The 23,551-nt window shown below is 42.3% G+C and overlaps 1 protein-coding gene across 2 annotated transcripts; it reads right to left on the bottom strand.

The window, feature by feature from the left end:
- Window positions 1-1,483: 1,483 nt before the first annotated feature.
- Window positions 1,484-22,435, bottom strand: ccdc85a (coiled-coil domain containing 85A). Of its 2 annotated transcripts, none has more exons than XR_003750611.1 (4): window positions 21,941-22,435; window positions 20,025-21,510; window positions 3,861-3,918; window positions 1,484-2,473 (listed from the first exon to the last, which is right to left on the bottom strand). XR_003750611.1 is itself a non-coding variant. In XM_028990068.1 (4 exons), exons 1-4 carry the CDS (start codon window positions 22,157-22,159, stop codon window positions 2,458-2,460), a joined length of 1,260 nt encoding a protein of 419 aa, XP_028845901.1. In that variant the 5' UTR covers window positions 22,160-22,435; the 3' UTR covers window positions 1,484-2,457. The 2 variants fall into 2 exon arrangements, 1 of the variants encoding a protein (XP_028845901.1); XM_028990068.1 differs by having other exon boundaries at window positions 20,544-21,510.
- Between the last annotated feature and the right edge of the window lie 1,116 nt (window positions 22,436-23,551).

The following is a 23,551-nucleotide window of genomic DNA, read 5'->3' on the forward strand; positions in this document are numbered from 1 at the left end:
AGAATTACACCTGAGGTACTTGTGAGTGAAAAATAATGACATAATGGTAGCCATAGGCATGTCTATAATAACACAAATAAGATGAGCCGATAAAGAAAGCTCATTAATCATATATAATTCATTATAATGTCATGTCTTTGGGAAGGAGGCGCAGAAGCAGAACATTGTGGAAAGTGGGATTTAGCAAAGGTAAGGAAGTCTACATGAATGCCACAACATCCATTGGGTGCTGATTACTAGTATTTAAGGAGCCCTGATCAATCGTGCTTATTTGGCTTCAGCTTGGATTGATCAGGGACCCTTAATCAGTTCCAGCAACTACTGGGCGTCACAGGTCCACACTGACAGGAAATGAGTATGTGATTTGAGAGCAGGTGTAGACATTTGCGTATCATTCGCTCATGTCAAAATTTGATGAATCACCAAAATAAGATAGATTTGATCGTACACCCATTTTTATGTCATACACATGTTTAATAAATGAGAGTCATTGTAACACTGTAAGTCAAAGGGTATGGCATTAATATAATTTGTCACTTATTCCGTTCTATCAGTCGTCACACTGAACACAGTGCAGCTATAAAACGAACACAATTTCATATTTTTTATATTACTGTGTATATGATCTGTGCTGAATTTGAAACGATTCAGCCTGCATGCTAGACTCCCTTCTGCCTATGTAGATACAGTACAGTTCCCCTGATAGGTCTGGTAAATGCATCATGCCATTTTTAATATGTTATTTATAAAAGGTCTGGTTCCTGTTGAAATGATCCATGTATTGATCAATTAGATGTTTTGGCCGGGCACGTGGGCAGACAGGCCAGCTAATGTAGGACCTTGGTGTGCTGCATTGCAGTAGTGAGGCAGATCCTGCAGTCGCCAGCATGGATGTATGTGAGTGGGACAGAAGGAGCATGTGCTGTGCAGCAGGTCATTGTTTTTACATGCGTGTGTGTGCCATTCTACAGACAATAATAAATCTTAATCAAAGCACAGGCCAATGTGCATAGCCCCTCTGCACCAAAACACACACACTTTAACACAAACACACACACACACACACACACACACACACACATACATTCATTCAATCCAGGCACTGAAAAATTTGTGTGAAAGACATTTTGTGCTGTAGGAATACCAGTATACTTTTGCAGTTTCCTAATCTACTGCAGTCAGCTGCATTTCTAAGTCTGCCAGCCAGAGATCAATATGTCTACCCTGTGAATATCATACAGCACAGTATGGCTGCAGCACTCAGAAATTGATTAGTACCTTGTGGTTATGTTAGGAATTTGTCTGTGTGTCTGAATCAATCCAAATGGGAGACCAAACATTGGATTATTATTATTATTATTGGCACCTGGTAAGAAAGTGATATATTTCAATCTTTGTTTGATGGGCCATTCTTTTATTAAAAATACAAGTATTTCAAATACAAGCGTTTTACATAAAGAACACACCTTTATTATCTTACACGTACATCTCTTGGTATAATAATTATAGATATAATAATACCAATGAGTCAAAAATAATAGTTATATTTAAAAAACTAAGCAGATAAACTACTCTTTACTTTTTTAAAAACATAAAAGTATTTTTGTAATATATATATTACTGTTAGTTATGTTAATCTGTCAACAAAAATAAAAAAAATCACAGGATAAAGAGGTTACAAATATGCTGATACTGTATGTTGTATTGAATGTATTACAGTGGATGGGTAATGGAGAGATTGTGTGTGTGATTGTGTGTGTTGCACTTCTCCTATGATCCGCTACAGTATTGGAGGTCTGCGAGTAACACTGCTAGTACTGGCTGAGGGTCCACACAAAAGAGCTGAGGATGAGCAGGGCATCAAGGACAAATGGTTGTCAGCTATCTATGAGACTTTAACGTTTGTGTCTTCAATCAGGAATGTTCCACAGACAGGTTGACTGAAGGGTCCGCGGGGCTGGCAGCTTCTCCTGCAGGGAGTTTTACGTGCCCTGTGTGTTTGCTGTACTTTTGGGTTGCACTTTTAGAGTGCGGGGCAGCTGTAAACAGAGGGGTCAATGGCGTCCAAGTCCTGTTTTGCTCTGTGCAGAAGGAGGTAGGACTATTTTGTTGGCAATAATGAGAATGTCATGCCCCACATCAAAACAAGCAAAATGTCCATTTGGCAAATCTTAGATGGGATTTACGGCCTTATGCCTCTAAAGCAGCTGTTGCTCCAGGTCTCTGGAGAGAAGGAGAGGAGGAAACGGAGAGGCAGGAGACAAAGGTTTTGGCCTGAGGAGACACCAGCCTGGGAAGGAGATCACAGGACACACAAGCTCTGGCGCTTGTTTGCATTTCTCCCTTCTTTGTTTTCTCCTTGCACCCTCCTTCTGTCCAGGGTCAGTGAGAGGGGCGGGGTGTTTGGGATTTCTCTCATCACGTTTCTCCTCTCAAGTAATCTGGTGAAGGCCATGGTCAGGAGGCATCGAAGCTGAAAAGCAAAGGCAGTGTGGTTAACTGGCAAATCTGAAACCAGTAGCCAAGAAGAAAACTGCTCCAATGCGCACTTCCTGTAACTGTGTTTGTGTGTGTGTTTGTGTGTAAGAGGAAATGTGAGTCTATACTCAGCAAAATCAAGAGGGCGAGCCTTTCCTAATGTAAGCTTGAGGGTTGAATTATTCTGCCATTAAATTTAGTTCATCATTAAATATTAACTTTACTTCCCCTGCCCAGAGCACATCTGAGAGAGAGGTTACGAGCAGAGTGACCCTGCCATCCCACAGGAACACAACTTTTACTATGCAACGATGCGCTCATCAGGACGACCTTTCACACAAATATACATGAATGTCACACATTTACAGTATATGGATATGGACATCTTGACGTTCCTTCATCATCATTCTCTAGGCATACAGAGAATAATGCTAACATTTAAGATCTAGACTATTTGTCCAAACAGTGATTAAATAGCTAGAGATAACTAATACTAGCTAAGATAGCTAGTGTTATCAACTACATGGTGTCTACGTTGTCGCAATGCTGTGCACCTGGCATTCTGTGTACAAATACATCCTCATTGAGTCTAGTCTATGTCCAGTGAAAGTAAATGCACCCTTTCTTCCTGCACTGTTCCACAGCCATGACATACAAATTGCCATGACATGACATATATGCTGATCTAACAAATGTCCCCTATAATTCAGGCACATATTCTAGTGAAGTCCAAGCGGAAAAGAAAGTGAACTGTTAACCAAAAGGGTTCCATATTAAAATACTGAACTAACTTGGTGCCACTGAGGTGACCTTGAGCAAGGTTCTATCCCCAAATACTGCTCCCCGATTGCCACAAAAGCAAAAGACACTGTATGTATTGATCACACAGACGTGTGTTTCTGATTCCATAGACAAACAGCATCCTGATTGGTTTACTTTGCAAAGTAAGCCAATCAGATTTCAGTGTGTGTGGGCTTTTATTTAACTTCTCGAGGAGGTTATGATAACTTTGAAATGAGCCTGAGACTGAATTTCACAAGTTGAATTTGAGCAAGCTGAATAATATTATTTAAAATATTGGTGCTACAATTTTGTGAATTTATCTGCATTGTAAATTATACAGTGAAATTGTTTACAGCTAAATTGTAGAAGTGCCAAATGTCTTAAACAGCGTTTCCACCATCATCGACTCCCCAAACAAGGAAACATCTTTTGGAAAGAACAGTATCGATCCCTCCAGTTGAGAAACAGACACTGTAACTAGGTGCCTGTTCTGGCTACTCACGATGGCCAGCAGCATTTTATGTTGGTTTTACCTTTGATTTGTCATACATCTCTAAGCACTAGAATGTGCCAAAGCAGACATAGGTGCTGTGACTTACCTGTCCCAAAGTTTGACGTTTCTACAGGAGGTGGTACAGCAGCCAGCAGATATCAGTGCTGTGAAAGAGAGAAACAATCAGTCATGGGGAAGAAAAAAACGTTTCATATCTCAGGGGTTTAAGATGCACTGAGCGTCTGCTTGTTCTACTCGCTGTGCATTAGTCTTAGAATCATTTGCAGATTTTGCAGCCTGTTGTCAGTGCTGTAAATGCAGCTTGACTCATCACGTTGAGGAACATCAGCGATTATTCAGAGTAGGTAAATTCTGTAATTTACCAGCCAATTAGCTGAAATTAGCTCACTTCAAACACTAACATTGTCCCTTTTAATTCAGCTGTGTAATAAACCCAGTAATTAGATTTGATTAATGGGTGGGTAAGGTGAGTGAGGTATGATATTAAGGAACGTAAGTAAATGCAGATGTGTGAGGTGAACTGTATATGTTTGTGTGCTTGGATGATTTGATTTAGGTGGAAGCATCCTTCAGGCTGATGTAAATGTCAGGTATCAATGAGCCTTCCATCATTTGGGCTGGGATCAGGGCAGTGGCATATGGCAGATTTAGGCTTCTAGATCCCAATTCTATCCCGCATACACACATTAAAAGAATAAAATTCATTACAAACTTTTATTTGCAAAAAATTTAATAGCAGTTGTAGGATTTTGTTCTTATTCTCATTATTTTACACTGCAGTCTATATAAAGTCCGTAAAAAGGTAAACAAAAAACCCACACACAGCAGACCGTATGGAGCCGTTTTATTCGGCTAGATTATTTCCCCAAAGCCCAGATAGGTCAAAAGAAAGGCAATGTTGTTTAAGAGGTTTTGTCTATCAAACAGACTTGTTCAGATTATGTCCACTGTACAGTGGGTCAATTGTGACACTGAAAAGTGAAGTGGTTGTCATTGTGATGCACTGCAGAACAGCACACAGTGCACACAATAAAATGTGTCCTCTGCTTTTAATGCATCACCCTTAGTGAGCAGTGGGCAGCCATGACAGGCACCGGGAAGCAGTGCGTGGGGACGGTACCTTGCTCAAGGGGACCTCAGTGTCACCTTGGCGGTTCGGGATTTGAAATCGCAAACCGGGAAAATAGGAAAGATGTGTGAAAATGATGATCCCACTGGGACATTACAGAATCTATCTGTTTGATTGTTTGGTAATAAAAATATTAGACTGGTAATTATTATTGCTGGAAATTATTTCAGTGAGACCATAAATAAAACTGCAATTCTGCTAAATTCTAAATGTTGCTGTTTAATTAACAGGTATGGTGAAAATGAATATGATAATGATAGTGATACATTTCTTTAGTCACTGCAGCTCCAGAAACCAAAGGTGCAATTGCGCTGCTCAGGAGAAGGTATCCATAAGAAGGGTTTAAACATTTACATTCCTGAAAGACACAGAGTGAGGAAAAATACATGAATGCATTAAATAAATATTTCTACATATGTAAATTAAAATGTATTAACAGACTTTTTTGTTGCACATGTATGTGGCAGCCAAATAGGTTAACTGGCAAAATAACAATTTAATTCAGGATCCAAATTTAATTATGCTCCTTTTATAATGATAAAAAAACACTGCCCACAGTAGCATCACACATTATTGCTTGCTGTGAGTGAAATGAGCCATTGTGTATGACTGAATTTAAAATGGAGGGTTCAGTGTAACATTTTGAGCTCTGCAAAAGATGCTTGATTGGACAGGCCAGGCCTGGCTCTTCTGTGACCCATTATTAAAATGATTAATGACACTTGTTAAATGATTAATATCTTTAGACACAGGAAATCACTGGCTATAAAATGAGTTTGCGCCCTTCGTGCAATAACAACAATTCTTCCATTAAACATCATGCTCTTGCTTAGTTTGCATTTGGATGCTATTTGGTAAGTCTTTATTTAAAAGCTATTGAAATTCACTGTGAAGTCCAGCATCGGTGTCACATGCGCTAGAGTATTTAGCTAAACTCAGGCTGCATTTGGGGAATTAATTCTGAATTGAATTATTTCGGTGACATGGTGAAATGACTGAATGAATACTACCTGTAACATTTAGTGCTCACCAATTTGGTGTAAATATTAGGGCTGTGTACACCTGAAACATGACAATCTAATATGTATTTAGATTCATGGAGTACAATTACATTTTAGCATAAAACAATTCAGTTCAATTTTATGGGTTTAGGTTTAACACAACAATGGGGCTATAGAAGATTTTATTATTTTGGTTGAGTTTTGGTGTCATGCTAATTATATTTATATGGAATGGATCCCTTGAACTATTTTCTTGTACAATAGTGATATCTTTCACAGCTGCTATTAGGTTAGCCTTATGTTGAGATGAGTTGCAGATTCTAATGTTAATATATGCTTGATTATTAGATAGCAAATGAGCAACCAAGCTGGCTTTATGTTTGCATACAGTGGTGGCTTAGCGAGTAAGGAAACAGACCCGTAATCAAAAGGTTGCAGGTTCAAATCCCGAACCGCCAAGGTGATACTGAGCAAAGCACCGTCCACACACACTGATGCACAGCAAGCAGTGACACAATGAAATTTGTCACATCACCCTTAGTTTTTTACTTTTGAATTCTGCTGAAGCATTCAGTGAAATGGTCTCTGGTGAAATGGCCAACCAAGACCAATAAAAGCTCTCTGATTCTTACAAATCTCACAACACCGCTCATATGCCAGGTCAACTCTGGATCAGTCAACATCAGTAGATGCAATGAGGCATCCAAGAAGGGATTTTCATTTTGAAAAATCAATTTTAATCTTACCATTACACCATCTAGACACTGTAAAACTGTTTCTTTAAATATTTTAAAAGACCTGGAATTAAGATTAAGGGAGCTATTTTTGACTGACCTGGCATTTCTAACAGCTTCACGTGTCATTACCTCTAATGAAAAAGGCCAGAAATCACAGCCCTTTCAAAGTTAGACCACATAAATACACATTTACGCACACACACTTAACCTCAGTTACCAAAAGCCATTTATCTGGCCTTTTTTATTTTCTTAATTGAAATCTGTCATGAGCTTTTTTTCAAAGTGGGGTCCATACAAAGTGGCAGTACAAAAACAGCAAGACCCCTTCATGGGCTTTACTGAATACAAGAATGTTAGTCTCTCTCTCACACACACACAAACACACACATGCACAGATACACAACATCCTTCTAAACCTCACAAATCTCAACTCATTCTCAGTCTTCAGGCTGGTGGAGGCAGGATGGCAGTAATTGCTTCCTAGTGAAAGATGGTGTGTCACTCTCCTCTGAGTGTTAATGAGAAGCTGTAAGGTCTTCTCACTAACACAGCATCTCTCGGCACTCTCTCCTATAGCAGGAGACCCTTGCTGACCACCACCACCCTCAACAAGTCACACATGACCCCATTAAGTACAATCTCCACTGTTGACCCAATATTATTAAGGTGTGAGATCATTTTCAACACAGCAGGGCTGCAGATTTTTTGTTGGATGTTGGTGTTATGCACGTACAGCAGCAATGGTAAGTTTCGGTCTCCAATCCTAGATGCATAAGATGTAGATACAGGATATTTTTCAGTTCTGTGAGCATTGATAATGCGTCTACTTTGGCATATATCTAGCTTACCATTATTAAATCCCTTACAGTGGGCAGTGGGTGGCCTAGCGGGTAAGGAAACGGACCCATAATCAGAAGGTTTGAATCCTGAACCGGCAAGGTGCCAATGAGTAAAGTGGCAAAATGAGCCATGCAAATGTTTTATTTAAGCAAGTCTTAAAAGGCAATGGCTTTATAAATAGTGCATGAACCTGACAGACCAAACATCCCAGCCAGTCTCTACTAAGGCCTTTAGAAAAAGATGTGATTTGTGGTTTGGGGTGGATCATGAAGACTAAGTAGCCTAGTGTAAAGTTGTGACTATAGAAACACTGCCAAATCCAACTGTAGTCCAGCCCTTCCACCAACCTACACCAGGGAGGCGAGTGGCCTTCTCCCAGAATTCTGCTGGGCTGTGCTGAGCGCCGAGTGGCCGGAATTGTGTGGGGGGGTCTTTAAACCTTCATTTGTTGGTGTTTGAATGGTGGAGGGAGAAAGACAAGAGGAAAAGCCTTCTTTGATCAAGAGTGCAGACTTCAAAGGGGGAGCGCATGCAAATATGAAAACACACGCACTCACACACACACACATTCACACACAAATCAGAGAGCACAACACATTGTTCATTAGCAAATCCAGAGGCCTGTTCTCTGAGATTACACACAGCGGTCAGAGGAACAGAGATGAGAGAGGAAGGGGAGTTTTGCAATTTAATCATCCTGTTCATGCTCAAATTCTAAAAGAATATCACTGTTGTATCCTGTCCATGTCTGTTTTCTGATGCTGACTGTGACTTGGAATTTGTTGAGCCTTTGCACCCTTTGCTGCATCACTGCACACCCCAAACCCAACACACTTACTCAGCTTTGGAGTTTTACAGCTTTGCTTTGCCTAGGTTTCCAACTTACTCTGCTGTAGCAAAGTATATTGACCTGCCAAAAACCATAATAGATTAATATATAGATAGACAGATATAGAAAGGGTGAGTTCAAATTTTTTAAATGTTTTCAAAATGATTGATTGAGTCACACTATGATCAGCACGCTGTTATGTGCTAATTTTAGACCATTATGATTAGATATTTATTGTCAAATTCATGTATATATTTACTGCCATATTAATGCTGTCTATAGTACGTATAACAAAACTAGATGACTGCAATAAACATTTCATGCCAGGTATATTGTATTTGGTTAAAACACTATAAACACTATAAACTTGTTCGATTCAATTGCATTACAGTTTATTCCTTATTTGATTAGATTTGAACCTGAATGTGATTATATCAGTCCACTGCAATATGCAAATGGACTGACCTGGGGGAATCTAATGGAAAGGATTTCATTTTAATTCATCTGATTAATTTTAAATATAAGTCAATTTACATTAGGTCTGTCTTTTATATTTTTTTCAATAGTAACAGATGCCAAGAACCTTTTCTCCTATGTGTGAGAAAAGAAAAGTAGCACTTTTCCTTATCATTAGCACTAATACTACAGCAGAGGTCAGAAAGCTGTCAGCAGTCCATAAGAAACCATAATCCTCACCATAACATGGTAAAGGCTTTAGTTGGTGCCTAAACTTGCGATGCAAATGAGAATCGGAGAAACAGCTGTTGGCCTACTTTTAACACTGACCAGAAGACTGAGATCGCTATCAGAGAAGCGCCTGATTGGGGGGGGTGAATGAAATAAAAACAGACTCAGACTCCACTCCTAACTTCCAACCTCCTGGCCAGGACTGTCTCCAGCCACTCCACATGTTCCATAATCCCCCTGACAGCCAAGGTCAAGACGTTATGACTTTCCCTTCAATCCTCCCTGAGAACTGAATAGGACCTTACTGACCCATTTCCAACAGTTGATTCTCTCCATGTGTAGGGTACAATGCAATCTTGCGGAAAGGACATCAGGGGAAATCAGCACAGTTAAAAGATTACGCTGTAATTTAAAAAAACGAGCGGATCAAATACTCTGCACCATGGGTGTGCCCCAGGGGTAAATTAAGCCCTGATCGCTATTCAGACTACCGCGTACCACAGAGGAACACATTCTTCCCTTTAAAACCATGCTGATGTGTATTAAAGCCATTTGCACCTAAAAAAAAAGTCTCCCCACTGAGCTGCAGATTTCACTGCTTCAATATACATATTAGAGATCACAATTGTACGTTCCGTAACACACACACACACACACACACACACACACACACAACATTGAAAGCCATAGCGAGGACAAGCTGTCCCACTGACCCAGCTTTCTACACTTTTTTTTTCTCCACTAGGAACATCTCTTTGCAACCAAATCACAGCATACATCACATGAACAATGAAGAAAGCCAACATATTCTATTTTTTTTTTCATCTTTAGACTATACTCTAAATTAGGGAACCACGAAGAGCACAAGAACGAATGATAGTGGGTGAGGTGATCTTGCAGGAATGGAATTTGCTACAGTGTTTATGAAGAACACTGAGAAATCATGGGGTCACCATTTACTCTGGTTTTCATACCAATCTTAAGACATACGGGTGATGCCACAAAAATGCTTGCTGGCCATCCCCTACATAGGGTGCTAGTAGCCAAGTGGGTAACGCGCTTGCCTATGAACCAGAAGACCCAGGTTCAAATCCCACTTACTACCATTGTGTCCCAGAGCAAGACACTTAACCCTAAGTTGCTCCAGGGGGGACTGTCCCTGTAACTACTGATTGTAAGTCGCTCTGGATAAGGGCGTCTGATAAATGCTGTAAATGAAATAAAATCAGTTGTTTTCATAAAACCCTGACCCCCTTGCTTCATGAAATGAAAGGATATAGCTGAGGCCGAATGCGCTTGGATGAACTGGTATATATCCATCGCTCTCCCTTGACCTGGAAAAGACTTTGTTGTGAAACCATGCTTTATGCTGTCCAAATTGGATCTAATAATTAAAAAAAGGCAGCAGAGGCAGAGAGACTTATGTTGATGCACTTCTGTGAGCCACCCTGCTTAAAACTTTAATATTATGCCCATTAAAATGATCCAAACATGGACCAGCACTGTGCCTTGGTGGTGGTTCCATCAGCCACACTTTTTTAGCCAAACCTTGGAAGACAGAAGCTGTTACAAATGTGTAGCAACACAACACAATGTCATGATGTTGAGGTGAGGTGAGCAGACAGGTTTCCTGATAAGGAGGTGTTTGGAGGTCCCCATCTGTGTTTTTGGGGGGTGGAAGACTGGTAGCTGGTGTCATGTGTGGAGGTGTACACTGTTTCACTGCGTGGTGTGGAGCTGCTGTACATCTGTCTGTATTGGCGTGCAGCTCTTTGCGCTGAAATCTCATATCCAGAACTAAAAATAGCCAACAGGAAACACAGCAGTCCTGAGATCCCGGGAGAATAAACAGGCTCACGCCTCAATCGTCTCTTTACTCCGGAAATGTTCTCTCGTTAGTGCAGGGAGGAGAGGCAGGTGAAGTTAACCCCTGCACTGCTGCCCTGAACCCTGTCTGGGGTGTTGGTGTTTTACCAGCACAGCTATTTAGTGGGGCAGTGGTGGCCTAGTGGTTAAGGAAGCGGCCCCGTAATCAAAAGGTTGCCGGTTTGAATATTTTAAGATAATTTTTTTCAGCAACATATGCAACATCTACATAACAAATAAAAATAATTCATTTTATGCACACCACACTGCAGGGACTATCACTAATTCTATTCTTTTTACTAAAAATTATATATGTGACAAGACAATAGTGCAACAATAAACTCCAAAATTGGGATGCTGAGTAAAACCTACAATTTAAACCTAAATGAAGATTTGGCTAATCTAATAAACACATATAAAACATATAAAAATGTGATAAACAGTGAGACATTTTATCATTTCATGAGAACTGTTTTTAAACTTGATAACAACAAAAGTTGGGACAGGGTTTTTTTATATCCAAAAGCCTTTGATATACTCTGTTGTGAATAGAAAATTATTATTTTGATTACATTTTTCAAAGTGGGGTTGTAAAATCTCAAGATTTGTTCTGTATTTTGGAAAAAACTTTTTAAAAACACTGCCTCACAAAATGTTGGAATTAAAATATGGAAACCTCATAAGAACCCATACATATTAATGTCTGTTAGTGCATACATCAATTTCAAAAAGCAATGAATAAGCTCTGCCCCTGATTACTGCTTGTGATGGGCAAACTCAGACTGAAGCCTGATGTAGAAATGTGTGTCATGTGTTAAACTGCCCTTACAGCACACCTAGTGCAGCAGTGTGGAGGAGAGGAAGTGTGTTAGTACCGCTTTGAGTTCTGCAGGCTTTCACCGCCCACAAATTTATCACTGCTTCAGTTCACCTCTCTCTCTAATGTCATTCTCCTCTGCATACAAATTTCATTAAATTTAACGGCTCTACCAATTACCTGCCCATTTCTCTGAGTCCTTTTTAGTGGCTGCGGACAGAAGGGTTCAAACCACTGTACACAACAGTTACAGTTACACACCACTTATTGTACCTTAAAAAAATCTACTGAGATGACTCGATTGCCATCTGAGCATTTGTACTATTTAGTAGTAGTCTAGCTAGACTCTTAACTGAACATATAACTGAATGCTTAAAAATGGGCAAAAATACATCATGCATTTAATGCATGATATATCTTAGACACTGGGCTCTTATTTATGGGCTGTTGGTATGATAGAAAAAATGTCAGCGTTATTGACATCTTCACTGAAGTCCTCTTTTAGTCTTGGATCTTTGATCTCTCCTATTTGCTGCACATGTGAGAAATGGCTGCCTTGCCAAAAAACAAAGTTGATTAAGATTATGTCTTATGACTAAAGCTCCCTGTAATAAAAAATTTCATAATACACACCATACACACCCCGAAGAAAATTCTAAATTGTTTTCCTCAATATTTTTTTTTTCATTTCCACAAAAGGGCTGATTCAGTTGTCCCTGCCCCAATATTCACACAAACTAATCTGCATCCTATATATCTAAGGCCCGAACTGCAGTGTGCAAACAAAAAATTACAACACTGCTGTATGGGCTTCCAACTGGGCTTCCAACCTTTTTTTTTTTTTTTATCTGTGCTGTTGCAACCAGAACGATGCCTCTGCGTTCTATTTTGTGCCACTCACTGCATCTTGCCACATTACGAAACAATGTCCCAATAGTACAATGGTTGTTAATCACGTCAGGATCACATTGCTCTGGCTGCCGCAGCACAGAGTTCCTTTATCAGGATCAGCTGAGTTATGGTCTCAGTGGTTTTAGGGACAAGTCGCTATTATTTTGCTTCATTTTCATAAAGTTGAGTTCACAAATACAAAAGTTATACAGTATGTGTGTGTTTTGTACTTGAAGACATTTCAATTAGCATATATGGAGTTATTCTGGTGAGGTCATGTGTGGTATGGGCTGCAACAGATGGCTTACTTGGAAAAAAATATAAAGGGAGATGGGGACAAGGTGCTGGTAAAAGGAAAGAGACAATACACACTCAAAGCATAGCACTTTCTGACACAGTAGTGAATGCCAGCGTCACATTTAGAATAGGACAGAAAATTCCTTTGCATCAGTCTTTAAGTGGCCTATAATGTTGCTGTTAATTCATTTAATCTAAATAAAATAAAATAGCTTTTATTTTCTCATCAAATAACACCAATACGTACAGTGCATATGAGGGAAATTCTTAAGTGCAAAGCTTTTCACACAGCACTGGTGTGAAATAAAAAAAACATTTTGTTGTTGTGGTACCAGTCATCCTGATTGTGTGCCACTGTTTTAGCATGTATAAGTGTTTTCCTTTTGTACTTTGGTCCTGGTTGGGTATTAAACCCCTGTTTGTTATACAGCCATGCGAGTGTGTCCATCTTGGCACATTATCTTTTGGTTGCATGTACAAGGGAAATGATACAAGTGATGATAGTGCTGAGAATTCACACATTATGAGAAATCTCTTATGTTATAAACTAAATGTATGCAGATGTTGCAGTGATTGCAATAATTACGTAATCATGTAGAACATTAGAAGAACATTACAACTATCAGTCACATTAAAGGTCCCTGCATCATTTTCTCTTAAGGCTTCCAATTTTTACTCGAGGTGTGATTTTTGCATGGCTAAAGGTATTTTTTTAACCAATATGTGAAAGAGGACTACATTCAATTTAGATTATATATTTTCTATCAATGCAAACATCATGCTGGAACAGTTCACAGGTTGAACTTGTTCCACATGCATACCAATTTGGTCCTAAACACTGCTGCACTTTGCCAGCCTCAGCAGATACCTCTTCAGCTAATGAGATTTTAACATTGCCATATAAAAGTGTTACACTATAACCTAATGAGAGGGAAATATGGTTACAATATGGATAATTGAGCATAAAGTCAGAAATGCCACTAGGCCCACATTATCAGCTAGTGTAACAATAACTATGCCTAATGTAGCATAAGGGAAATCACAAAAAAGACAAATAGGACAGATCATCAGACACCTCTCTTGTCCATTTCTTCTCGAATGGCTCACTCAGTTTTATTTGCTACTTCATATATCTCTCTAACATGTCAACTTTAATGAGTTCAATGTATTTTTGATTCTGATATGAAGAAAGATTCCAGCACTCTGATCTTTCTTAGATTGAGCTTGGTACTGTTTTAGATTCCTGTATTGTTGAAAGGTATTGCCAGTGACCTGTCAGTGATACACCTAATGACCTTATTCTTGCCCAGTCATCAAGTCACTTCTTAATGTTAGTCTTCCTCTAGTCTGGTCCATTACATCTAAAACTTATAGCACATCTCTGTTTGGCAAACCACCTTACTGGGACACTGATTATGGAGGCACTAATGTTTATTTTATATATGCTTGAATATTTAATTAATATCACCATTCTTGATTAGTCAGCATTTCCATCTACCACAGAAAATTAAATGCATTAAAAACAATATCCTTCCATCTTTATATAGCATCTCTGTGTACATATAGATGAAAATTCATATATTTACATTTACAACATTTAATAGATTAATAAGTACGAACAGGGACAGTCCCCTGGAGCAAGGGACGCAATGATAGTAAGTCGGGTTTGACCCTGTGACTTCATAGCTTCATAATTCATAGCTGAAGGTGTTAACCACTAGGCTACTACCACCTAGATTATCCTGTAGACATATTTTAACCTATAGCAATAATTTACCCATATATGGTCTTCCCTTTCCATGTGAAATCTATGGAAAATCCTGTTTGCTATCCAGTTACGGTCAGATTGAGGCCACAGATCTAGCGCCCAGAAAAGCTCAGTTGGGCGCTGAGTTGGCTGCTGCGTGACTTCAATTCTCAAACAAGGATTTTACTTAAACACACACAGTGATGGGCAGTGTGGACTGCTCCATAAGTAAAATAATTGTGCAAGTGTACAGCATCTTAATTCTGCCAACCTCACCTGACATCACTGTTAGAATCATATTTGATTTTTATACACATGCAATACACGAATATAGAGTGAGAATGTGCAACCTTCCCTAATATTCCCACAGATTTCCACTGTTGCCCTTCTGGCCACCACCCACTCCCACCCTTCCACTCTACAGAGGTACTGATCGATGCCCACCCCATCCACAGTCAGCAGGAAGCCAGAGGCTTATGGAGCCAACTAGCTGACCCTATCTACCGCTCACCACCGGATTGAGCTCTCAGCCTCTAATCTTCAGTAAAATGGCTTTCAGCGGCTGCCGCTTCCTCTGAAGCGTTGTACTTTCAGACAGATATCAGATTTCACATGCAACACAAAATCGTGGAGCAGGCAGAGAGGAAGGATGTATCTTGGGGGCTGAGATGGAAATCATTTTAAATGTCTTTAATTAAACCATTAGGAGGTTAACTGAAGAATTACTGCTACAGTCACCTGAGACACGAATCGTCTCATTCACTACTCACTCACTCACTTTCCATAGGCGCTTAGTGCTGCTCAGGGTCGCGGCAGACAGTGACAACACCAGTAACAGCAAACTCGACTGATATATACAATAGGGTGCAGTGCGTAAGGTTGGAAACTAGAAAATACGCAACACTAATGCTGGTATTGAATTTTGGTCCAAAACCAGGCTCATGAGCTGATACTTGTACCTTTCACTTATTCTGGTGTCATGACATTGTTGTAATCGGGAGGTTGTCTGACATATTAATCTGTTATGCTGCTCAAACACACAAACCAGAAGGAAGGGAGAAACACTTACAAAACGGCTTGAGCCAGACCTGCAAGCAAATAGAGAGATGAACCACTTTCCGTATTGCACACTATATACAGTTATGTACTGGTTCTATATTTACTCTTCCAGCTCTCTTCTTTGTTAATTATATCACATTTTGAACAGGTCACAAACCGTACACTGGGTGACTGCCTTTCACTGGTAACAACTTAATTCATTTATATTAATAGCCCTTTTCTCATAATAAATATTTCTTTTTATTGGTTGAAATCACACAGTTGCTACAGCCCCTGCATATATTGCACTCACAGACACGGCCACTTAATGTGACCTTGCTGCTAGAGCTGTGACGTGAGTTTGATGCTGGAGCAAAGAGCAATGAAGCCAGGATTCCATGGTTCTCAACATTTATGTGAAGTATAAAATGCAATCAATCTATCTGGTAGTGTCATCAGTGTGGGGAAATAATGTGTCTGGGGAATTATTTTTTTTTACACAGAACACCGACAATTCCAAGAACCGTTTGCAGGCAGTTACGCAACGAGCTGCAGCAACCCACAACATGATTTCTTCTGGGAAACGGTACTTCTCTCTCTCATCTAGGCATCTTGAGAGAAGCAATGGGCAGCCTTGCTTCACCCACAGATGCACTGGCCATGGCCTTTAAAGGGGTCTCCCTGAGGTGGACCATGAGGAGAATCCATGGTTACATAACTACGTTCGGGGCACTGGTGGTGGTGGTGGTGGGAATGTGGTTTCAAGGTCACAGTGTGTACTCGCTGAGAAATATCTGAACTGACCATGGATTGCTCTGCCTGAGGACGAGGGGGTAATGTAGCGGTTAGCCGTGCTGAGTCTGGAGATGCTCTGGGGGATGCTGATCCTGGTGGAGAGCCTTTTGCCTGACACAGAGATTCAGACTGTGTGTGTGTGTGTGCACATTATTGTGAATTGTAGACTCAAAAAAGTAAAGTCAGTATAAGATAGTTGACATTTTAAGAATTCATGTCATCTTGACATCTCTGAGATGAGCCACACAAGGACCTTATGTTCTGGAGGTTCTTTCTTTCTTCCTCTCACCAGGTTCAGGTAGGTCAGAACATTTTTGGAACACTGAGCCTCTTACATTAGATAATCCCATGTTCTATTTTTCACATGACTTCCACAAGATCCCACTGTTTCCACTTCCGCGTCAGAGGCCTCACACTCCCTGAAGCCCAGCCAGAACACACAGACTGCAGAAGCATCTCTCTATTGATTACAGTTTTATTAGATTAAAAGCAATCAGAGAACACTTAGCGCCTGCACTCAGTAAGTTACGTCTAACCTTACACCCAGCGCTGCACAAATGTCACAAAGCCATTCATTTTTTGCCAAACCAGGCGTGAGAACTGAGCTAAGCCTCATAAGTTCATTTAGACTGTTTGTAAAGGTGCCAGGGATTCCAGGCAGGGCTCCATAGAGAAGGCCGACTCAGCTAGCCCCTGTTTAAATGGAGTGTAAAAGCAGCCGTCAGGGGGTCGTGGTGCTTTGTGGAGCAGTAATGTTCCCCTCCTGTACAAGTATGTGTAGGATTTACGCACTAGAGCTGAACAGGGCTGGAGTGCTTGGCTCTGACTTCTAAGGAGGGGACGCATTTACAGTAAATGCCAGCGTTGTTTTTTTCCATTTCACATTAGCTCCTGTTTTATATTGTGCCGAAAAGGCAAATGATGCCATTATCGATGTAGCAGGCAGTACACTATTAATTACAAATGATGCTGGAATCTGGCTATATTGGAGAGGATTTTTTGGAAAAAACAACGAGCCACAAGGGTTGGGGGTGACAGAAATCTGTCCATCGAAACCCTGTGAAGGGATAATCCAGCGTGGCAGTTTGTGAGGAACATGGACATTCAGTAATTCCCTGCTCAGTTCTGACAGTTTGCATGTGACTTTGGCAAGAAAATGTGATACTTCTTGCAAGCTGGAGAGATTAGGAAGCAGGAAGGGAAAAAAAAGCTCAATGAAGCCTATAAGACAACAGCATCTACAGAACCCGGGTATATTGCTTCATACAGCATGTTGTTGTAGTTCTTCTAGTACATTCTGTACTTGTCTGGCTTTATTGATTGCACATAATAAGGAATTTGCTGCTCTGTAACAGGATGATTAAGGTTGGAAACTCATGTGGAATGTCATGGGAAGAAGATCACTAAAGCAGAAGGGCTGCTACAGCAGTGGTAGTATAAGTGGGTAATACACTCACCACAAAGTCACAGGTTCAAACCCCACTTCCTACCACTGTGTCCCTGAACAACACACTTAACCATGATTGTCTCCAGGGGGACTGTCCCTGTAATAATGGTGTCTGAAAAATGCTATAAATGTTCATTTGTAGCTGTGAAAAGGAAAACTTCATAATGTTTAAAAGCTTCTTGTATGGAATTTAGGAGAATCTCAATGTTACAGCTGATTGCTGCTTCAAATGCCAGTTGTGCCCCTTAAAGCTGATTGGTTTGGCTTCTGTAGATGTATGGCTGATGTAGGCGCTAAGAAAGATTCATGCCATCACTACAGGTGCAAATGTTGTACTGACAAGGTGTCAAACAAAGCTCAGAAACGTATTACAGAGAGTTAAGTGAGCATTTCAAAATTGGTGGCTTTACATATCAGTATGGGAGATGCCAGTCAACATGGACTGGAAAATGTTGTCACAACATGAGCCACCAACACAGGAGCAAAAGGAAGAGAGAGAAAAGGAGAAAAGAATCGTGGACAGAATCGTGGGGTAGTGATGGGCACCAGCGACTCTTAAGTCTGCTGCTGAGGTGGCTTGTTGTTTCACAGAGGCGAATAAGCAACAGACGGGACAATATCCAAATTCCGGTACCAGCTTTCCCCCCGGCTTTTCGTGCGCTGGTTACATCAATGCCATAACTACTGCATATTCATGCTGAACTTTGTAATCAGACTTTCCAATTTATGCCAAGGAAAAAAACACTTAAACACCTACTTTCATAAAATAATGTTAACTTACATCCATTCTGGAGTCAGGTGGAATGCAGCGCTACATTGGTTTTGCGTGTCATAAATAAGCAACTTAATCACTTTGGCGTCCTAGTATGAGAACAAATATGAATAATTACCCAGGGTCCCCCGATGCCTGAAATACAGCCTGGATGGAAAAGAATGAGAAATGAGAGACTGCTTATGTAAAGGGGCCCAGAGTTTGGTGCTTCACCCCCATAAACACATCCTCCCTTGCTCTGATTTTTACAAACTAGCTTTCACTGGGGAAGACCCACCTGTTCAGCACTGGTTTCTTAGCTCATTTGCTCAAATAACCAGAATCATATTCCACTGCTCTCTATTCCAAAAAGAAACTGCTCGGATATAGTCAAGCCTGTTTTCGAGACAAACAAGACTAGACTATTCTCAGACAACTGACCCCTGGAGCATTTTTTAATGCAGGAAAAATTGTTACTTTGGCTGCAGATTAGCAGCGTCTATAGGGTTAATCTGTCTAATTCTATGCATAATGAGGGGGATTCAGTCCGTCCTGGAGCCGGGAATGTAGGACATAATTACGCCCTGCCCTGTTTTCTATTAGGTCAGTGAAAGCAGGTGTTAATTAGGTACCCCTTCACACGTCTTAACGCAGAGTAAGGTAAACTGTGTCCCATGGATTCAGCCTACGGAACAACTCAGCACATTTTCAGTCCAAGAAGTCATTAGCAGCCCACTGCCGCTGAGAAAACTGCACACCAGGTGATGCTTTTTACCCGTTTTTTTTTTTTTTTTCCGTACTACGCCCTTCACACATACAGACACACACACCCAAGACACACTCCTCATCCACGCTGTCAAATCTACAGTGCCGTTTTCTGCAAGCGCTGGGGAACGCAGCTGAGTGAAAGTTCGTAGAGGTGCAAGAATGAACGCAGCCCGTCCATAGTATCCGTGGCATGTTTTACAGTGCAGCTTTGCTTAAAATGCGCCTTTGGAAATGAGGGGTAAAAATAACAAAGTGAGACTGCAGATAATTATAATGAACTAATGTGACAGGACCCTGCTGTGCTCAGTGGCTTTGCCCCTGAGACTATGTGAGCATGCATGTATGGGTGTCTATGTGAATTTTTGTAGAGAACACTATTGCTTGTTTGTGTGTGTGTGTGTGTGTGTGTGTGTGTGTGTGTGTAGAGACTGTCTTGTTTCTCTGACTCATGCCTGTGCAAACACAGCTGGGTTACCTGCCCTATCTGCAGACACCCTGGGGACAGTGGTGTCTTTGGGACTGTTTTCAGAGGGAGAGAGAGGAAGGTGTAAGGTGAGAGTGTCCCTTGTAGGGACTGCACTGGATCTTCTCCAGCACCTTTTCACTCACCTGAGAAGGTTTGGAATTAACAGTGGTGTCCATTCCTGGTCTCGGAGGGCTGCAGTGTCTTCCGGGTTTTGTTGTACCTTTGCACCTTAATGGTCTATCTCAAGTCCTGGATTAGATGGACTGGAAAGTGTCCCCTCTGCTGGTTTCCAATCCATAAAAAAACGGTTTCCATGGTGGATAAATGCAAGGCTTGGATTTCAAAGCTTACAACGAAAGCCTGCAGAGAACATGTCCCTCCAGGACCAAGACTTGACACCACTGGCCTACATCACAGATCTAGATTTACGCTAGACACTAGAACATTTATTTAATTGGCTGGGTTTTTACTGACTTTGCATATAAAAAAAAATAATAAAAAAAAACAAAATCAGTTCAATTATCAGCATGATTAGGTTAAAGCGCAACTGATTAATGCCTGCAGCGACTGAGGACCTCCGGGTCCATTCCAGTGTTGTAGTATAGACCCAGCACTCCATGGATGCGAGTAAAAGAGCTACAGCAGGCTCCAGTTGGACCCACCGTTCATGCCGTTGTAGATGCTCCGATGGTGGGGTGACATCTCCTCGCCTCCTGGCCTTCTCTGTACCATCTCCCTGCCAGGGCTGCCAAACTTGCTGTGCTCTGGGCTGGCAGTATACTGATGCCTCACAGACTCTGGACTCCCCGACACCAGCCGCCCCTGGAGGTGTTCAGGAGTCCCTGTCAGTACCTGTTTGGGCTCGGGGCTGCCGCAGCCGCTGCCCACGCTCCCCACGCTCCCCCTGTGCTTCTTGAAGAGCTCGGGGCTGCCCGTCACCTGTCCGGTCACCAGCAGGTGCTGGTGTTTGGTGAACTGCTCAGGACTCCCCCTGGCGGGGCTCTTGCTGTGCTTCTCTGGACTGAGTCCCCGAAGGAGCATGTGGTCAGGGCTGGAGAGCGACCCACAGCGAGGCCTGCACACCTGGGGCAGGGTGTGAGCCGCGTACTCTGGACTGGTGCTCCTCCGCCTGCCCTTCTGCTCCACGGGCTTGCCGGAGCTCCCATTCTGGGGCTTGTGCAGGTGGTCTGGGCTGTCGGTGCTCCCTGCGCTGGAGGTGCTGCTGCCATCACCAACATCGCGGAGCAGCCCGGGCCCAGGCGTGGTCATGTGGGACAGACTGCTCTGGCTGTCAATGGAGTTCCTGCACCCTGCCACTCCCGGTCCGCCTCCTGCGGGTCCTGTTCCAGCAATACTGACCCCTCCCCCACCTCCCCCCTTCTCCTCATCCAGCATCAGGCACAGCTCCTTCAGCTCCAGGTTCTCCTTAATCACCTCCTCCTGCCGCTGCTCCAGCTCCTTGAGCTTCTGAAGGTAGAGGGCCACCTCCTTGCGCATGATCCCAGCGCTGTAGCGGCCGAGGCGCTGCCACTCGCGTGACACCTTCTTTCCCTTCTGCCGGTCATCATCAAGGAAGCAGCAGAGGTCGCGCAGTTCCTGGTTGTCCTCCTGTAGCTTCTTATTCACATCCTGCAACCACACCAAGGCACGAAAGGCCGTGAGTGAAGCACGGAGGCCGTTCTTTCAGAACATTTGCCAAATAATTTCAACCTATTTGCGAGCAGCAATATAAATGATTTTGAGAAATGAAAGATGAGTTATGCTACATGCAATGCTTCAACCTTCTGATGAAGATCGGGCTCCACATTTGCATGCATCGCTGAAGGAACCTCTGCTTTTGTCATTTTCATTAATTGCGTCCTATATCCATTGCAACCCAGGCTGTCCGATTAACTGCTGTGCATTTAACCGAAATCCTAAGCATTTTGCAATTTCTTGACATTAATCCTGAATGCAACAAGTGCGTCCTATTCCACCGGGAAGCCGGGCTGCAGCCGCAAGGGTGTTAACTTCACAACACAACTTCAGCCATCTTTATTCGTTCTAAGAAAGAACGTACCTTCAGCCCGCGAATCTCGTTGAGGTGCTGCTGCAGCCTGCGGTTCACCTCTCGGATCAGGTTTCCGTGGTCCAGCATCACGCTCATCTTCTCGGCTTCGGCTCTGCGCAGGCGGCGCACCAGCTCCTCTTTGCTCCACTTCAGCAGCTCCTCGTCCGACAGCTTGGACAGGTCGTCCGCCGCACTTTCTGCGCCCTTCGCCGTCGCCGCTTTCTCCATGACCAAACTTGTGCGGACCCCCGGGAAGGAAGAACCCTGCGCCCCCTCCCTCCACAGTAGCAGGTTAACAGCTGCGCCCGGCCGGGGTCTCCGTGCCGCCCATTTCTCAACAGACCGGGTCGAATTCTCCTCACAGCTCGGCGCCCGGCCTCCGCGGGAGGTGCCGGCTGCAGCTGAGCATGCCTCCCGCCTCCCGGCGCATCCGCTGGCCGCACGCACGCACGCACGCACGCACGCACGCACGGAGGAGCTACCGGCTCACTGCGCCGCGACGGCCAGCTGATCTCTCTCTCTCTCTCTCTCTCTCCCTCTATCCCCTCCCTCACCAACAGGCGAATTCTGGACGCACGGCGCCCTCTGCCGTTTGAGGATGAAACGTCACTGTCGATGCGTGCTGAGCAAGATCCCGTATTATCTCATCCTCCTGAGACCCTGCGTCTTTTATGTGGATTTTTTTTTTTTACCATAAATATATTTTTTTTAACCATATTACCATAATATTTTATTCTGCTCGGTTTTAGTCCTCGTTAAGGAACCTTCGCTTTGCCCTCTAGTGGTAGCTACACTCCTGCACGCCCTCTCAGATCTGCAAATTTACATTTGCATTTTTACATTTACAGCATTTATCAGACGCTCTTATCCAAAGCGACTTACAATCAGTGGTTACAGGGACAGTCCCCCCCTGGAGCAACTTAGGGTTGAGTGTCTTGCTCAGGGACACAATGGTAGTAAGTGGGGTTTGAACCTGGGTCTTCTGGTTCAATAGTAGTAGCCTCTTCACGGGGTCTCCGATCCCAATCGACTCTAATCTCCTTTGTTGACCCTGGCTGGTGGAACAACTTGCCCTGCTCCATTTGACTAGCCGAGACTACTACCACCTTTAAGAAGCAGCTGAAAACCCATTTGTTCAAAAAGTATTTCAGACGAGTCTAACACTTACACACGCACATGCACACACACTGCACAAAATAAAAAAAATAAAATTCCTCGTCTAGCACCTAACAATTTCCGAGCATGTTCTTTTTCTGACAAGTTAGGCCTTATCAGGGCTCTTAGTTTTGTAAACTCTAAATCTGAAGAAATCGAATGAGAATGATAAAAGCGTCTGCAAAGTAAAGTAAAGTGGTAAGATTTTGCGCTACACCCAAAACTACACACACACAATTTTGTAACATACAAGATGATAAAATCTGAAATGTTATGCTTTGATTCTTTGTCCGCTCATTACTACAGCCGCATGCATTGCAAAAATTCTTGCATCTTTGATTGTACTGTGAGAGAAGAAGAAGAAACAAGATGGTAGAAACATCAGCATTCTTCTATGGTGTCTCAGAACCAAAAGTAGACAAGATACTGCACTCTGCACTTTAACTGAAGTATTACAACCTGCAC

Source organism: Denticeps clupeoides, chromosome 8 (genome assembly GCF_900700375.1).
Source record: "Denticeps clupeoides chromosome 8, fDenClu1.1, whole genome shotgun sequence".
Taxonomy (NCBI): domain Eukaryota; kingdom Metazoa; phylum Chordata; class Actinopteri; order Clupeiformes; family Denticipitidae; genus Denticeps; species Denticeps clupeoides.

What these genes read in the sequence shown, in the direction of transcription:
- ccdc85a (XM_028990068.1), bottom strand. Translation starts at nt 22,159, where the DNA reads ATGGAGAAAGCGGCGACGGCGAAGGGCGCAGAAAGTGCGGCGGACGAC. An exon ending in ACGAGATTCGCGGGCTGAAG is followed by an intron (nt 21,511 to 21,940) that starts GTACGTTCTTTC and finishes GTGTGGTTGCAG; the next exon opens with GATGTGAATAAGAAGCTACA. An exon ending in CATCTACAACGGCATGAACG is followed by an intron (nt 3,919 to 20,543) that starts GTGGGTCCAACT and finishes TCTCTTTCACAG; the next exon opens with CACTGATATCTGCTGGCTGC.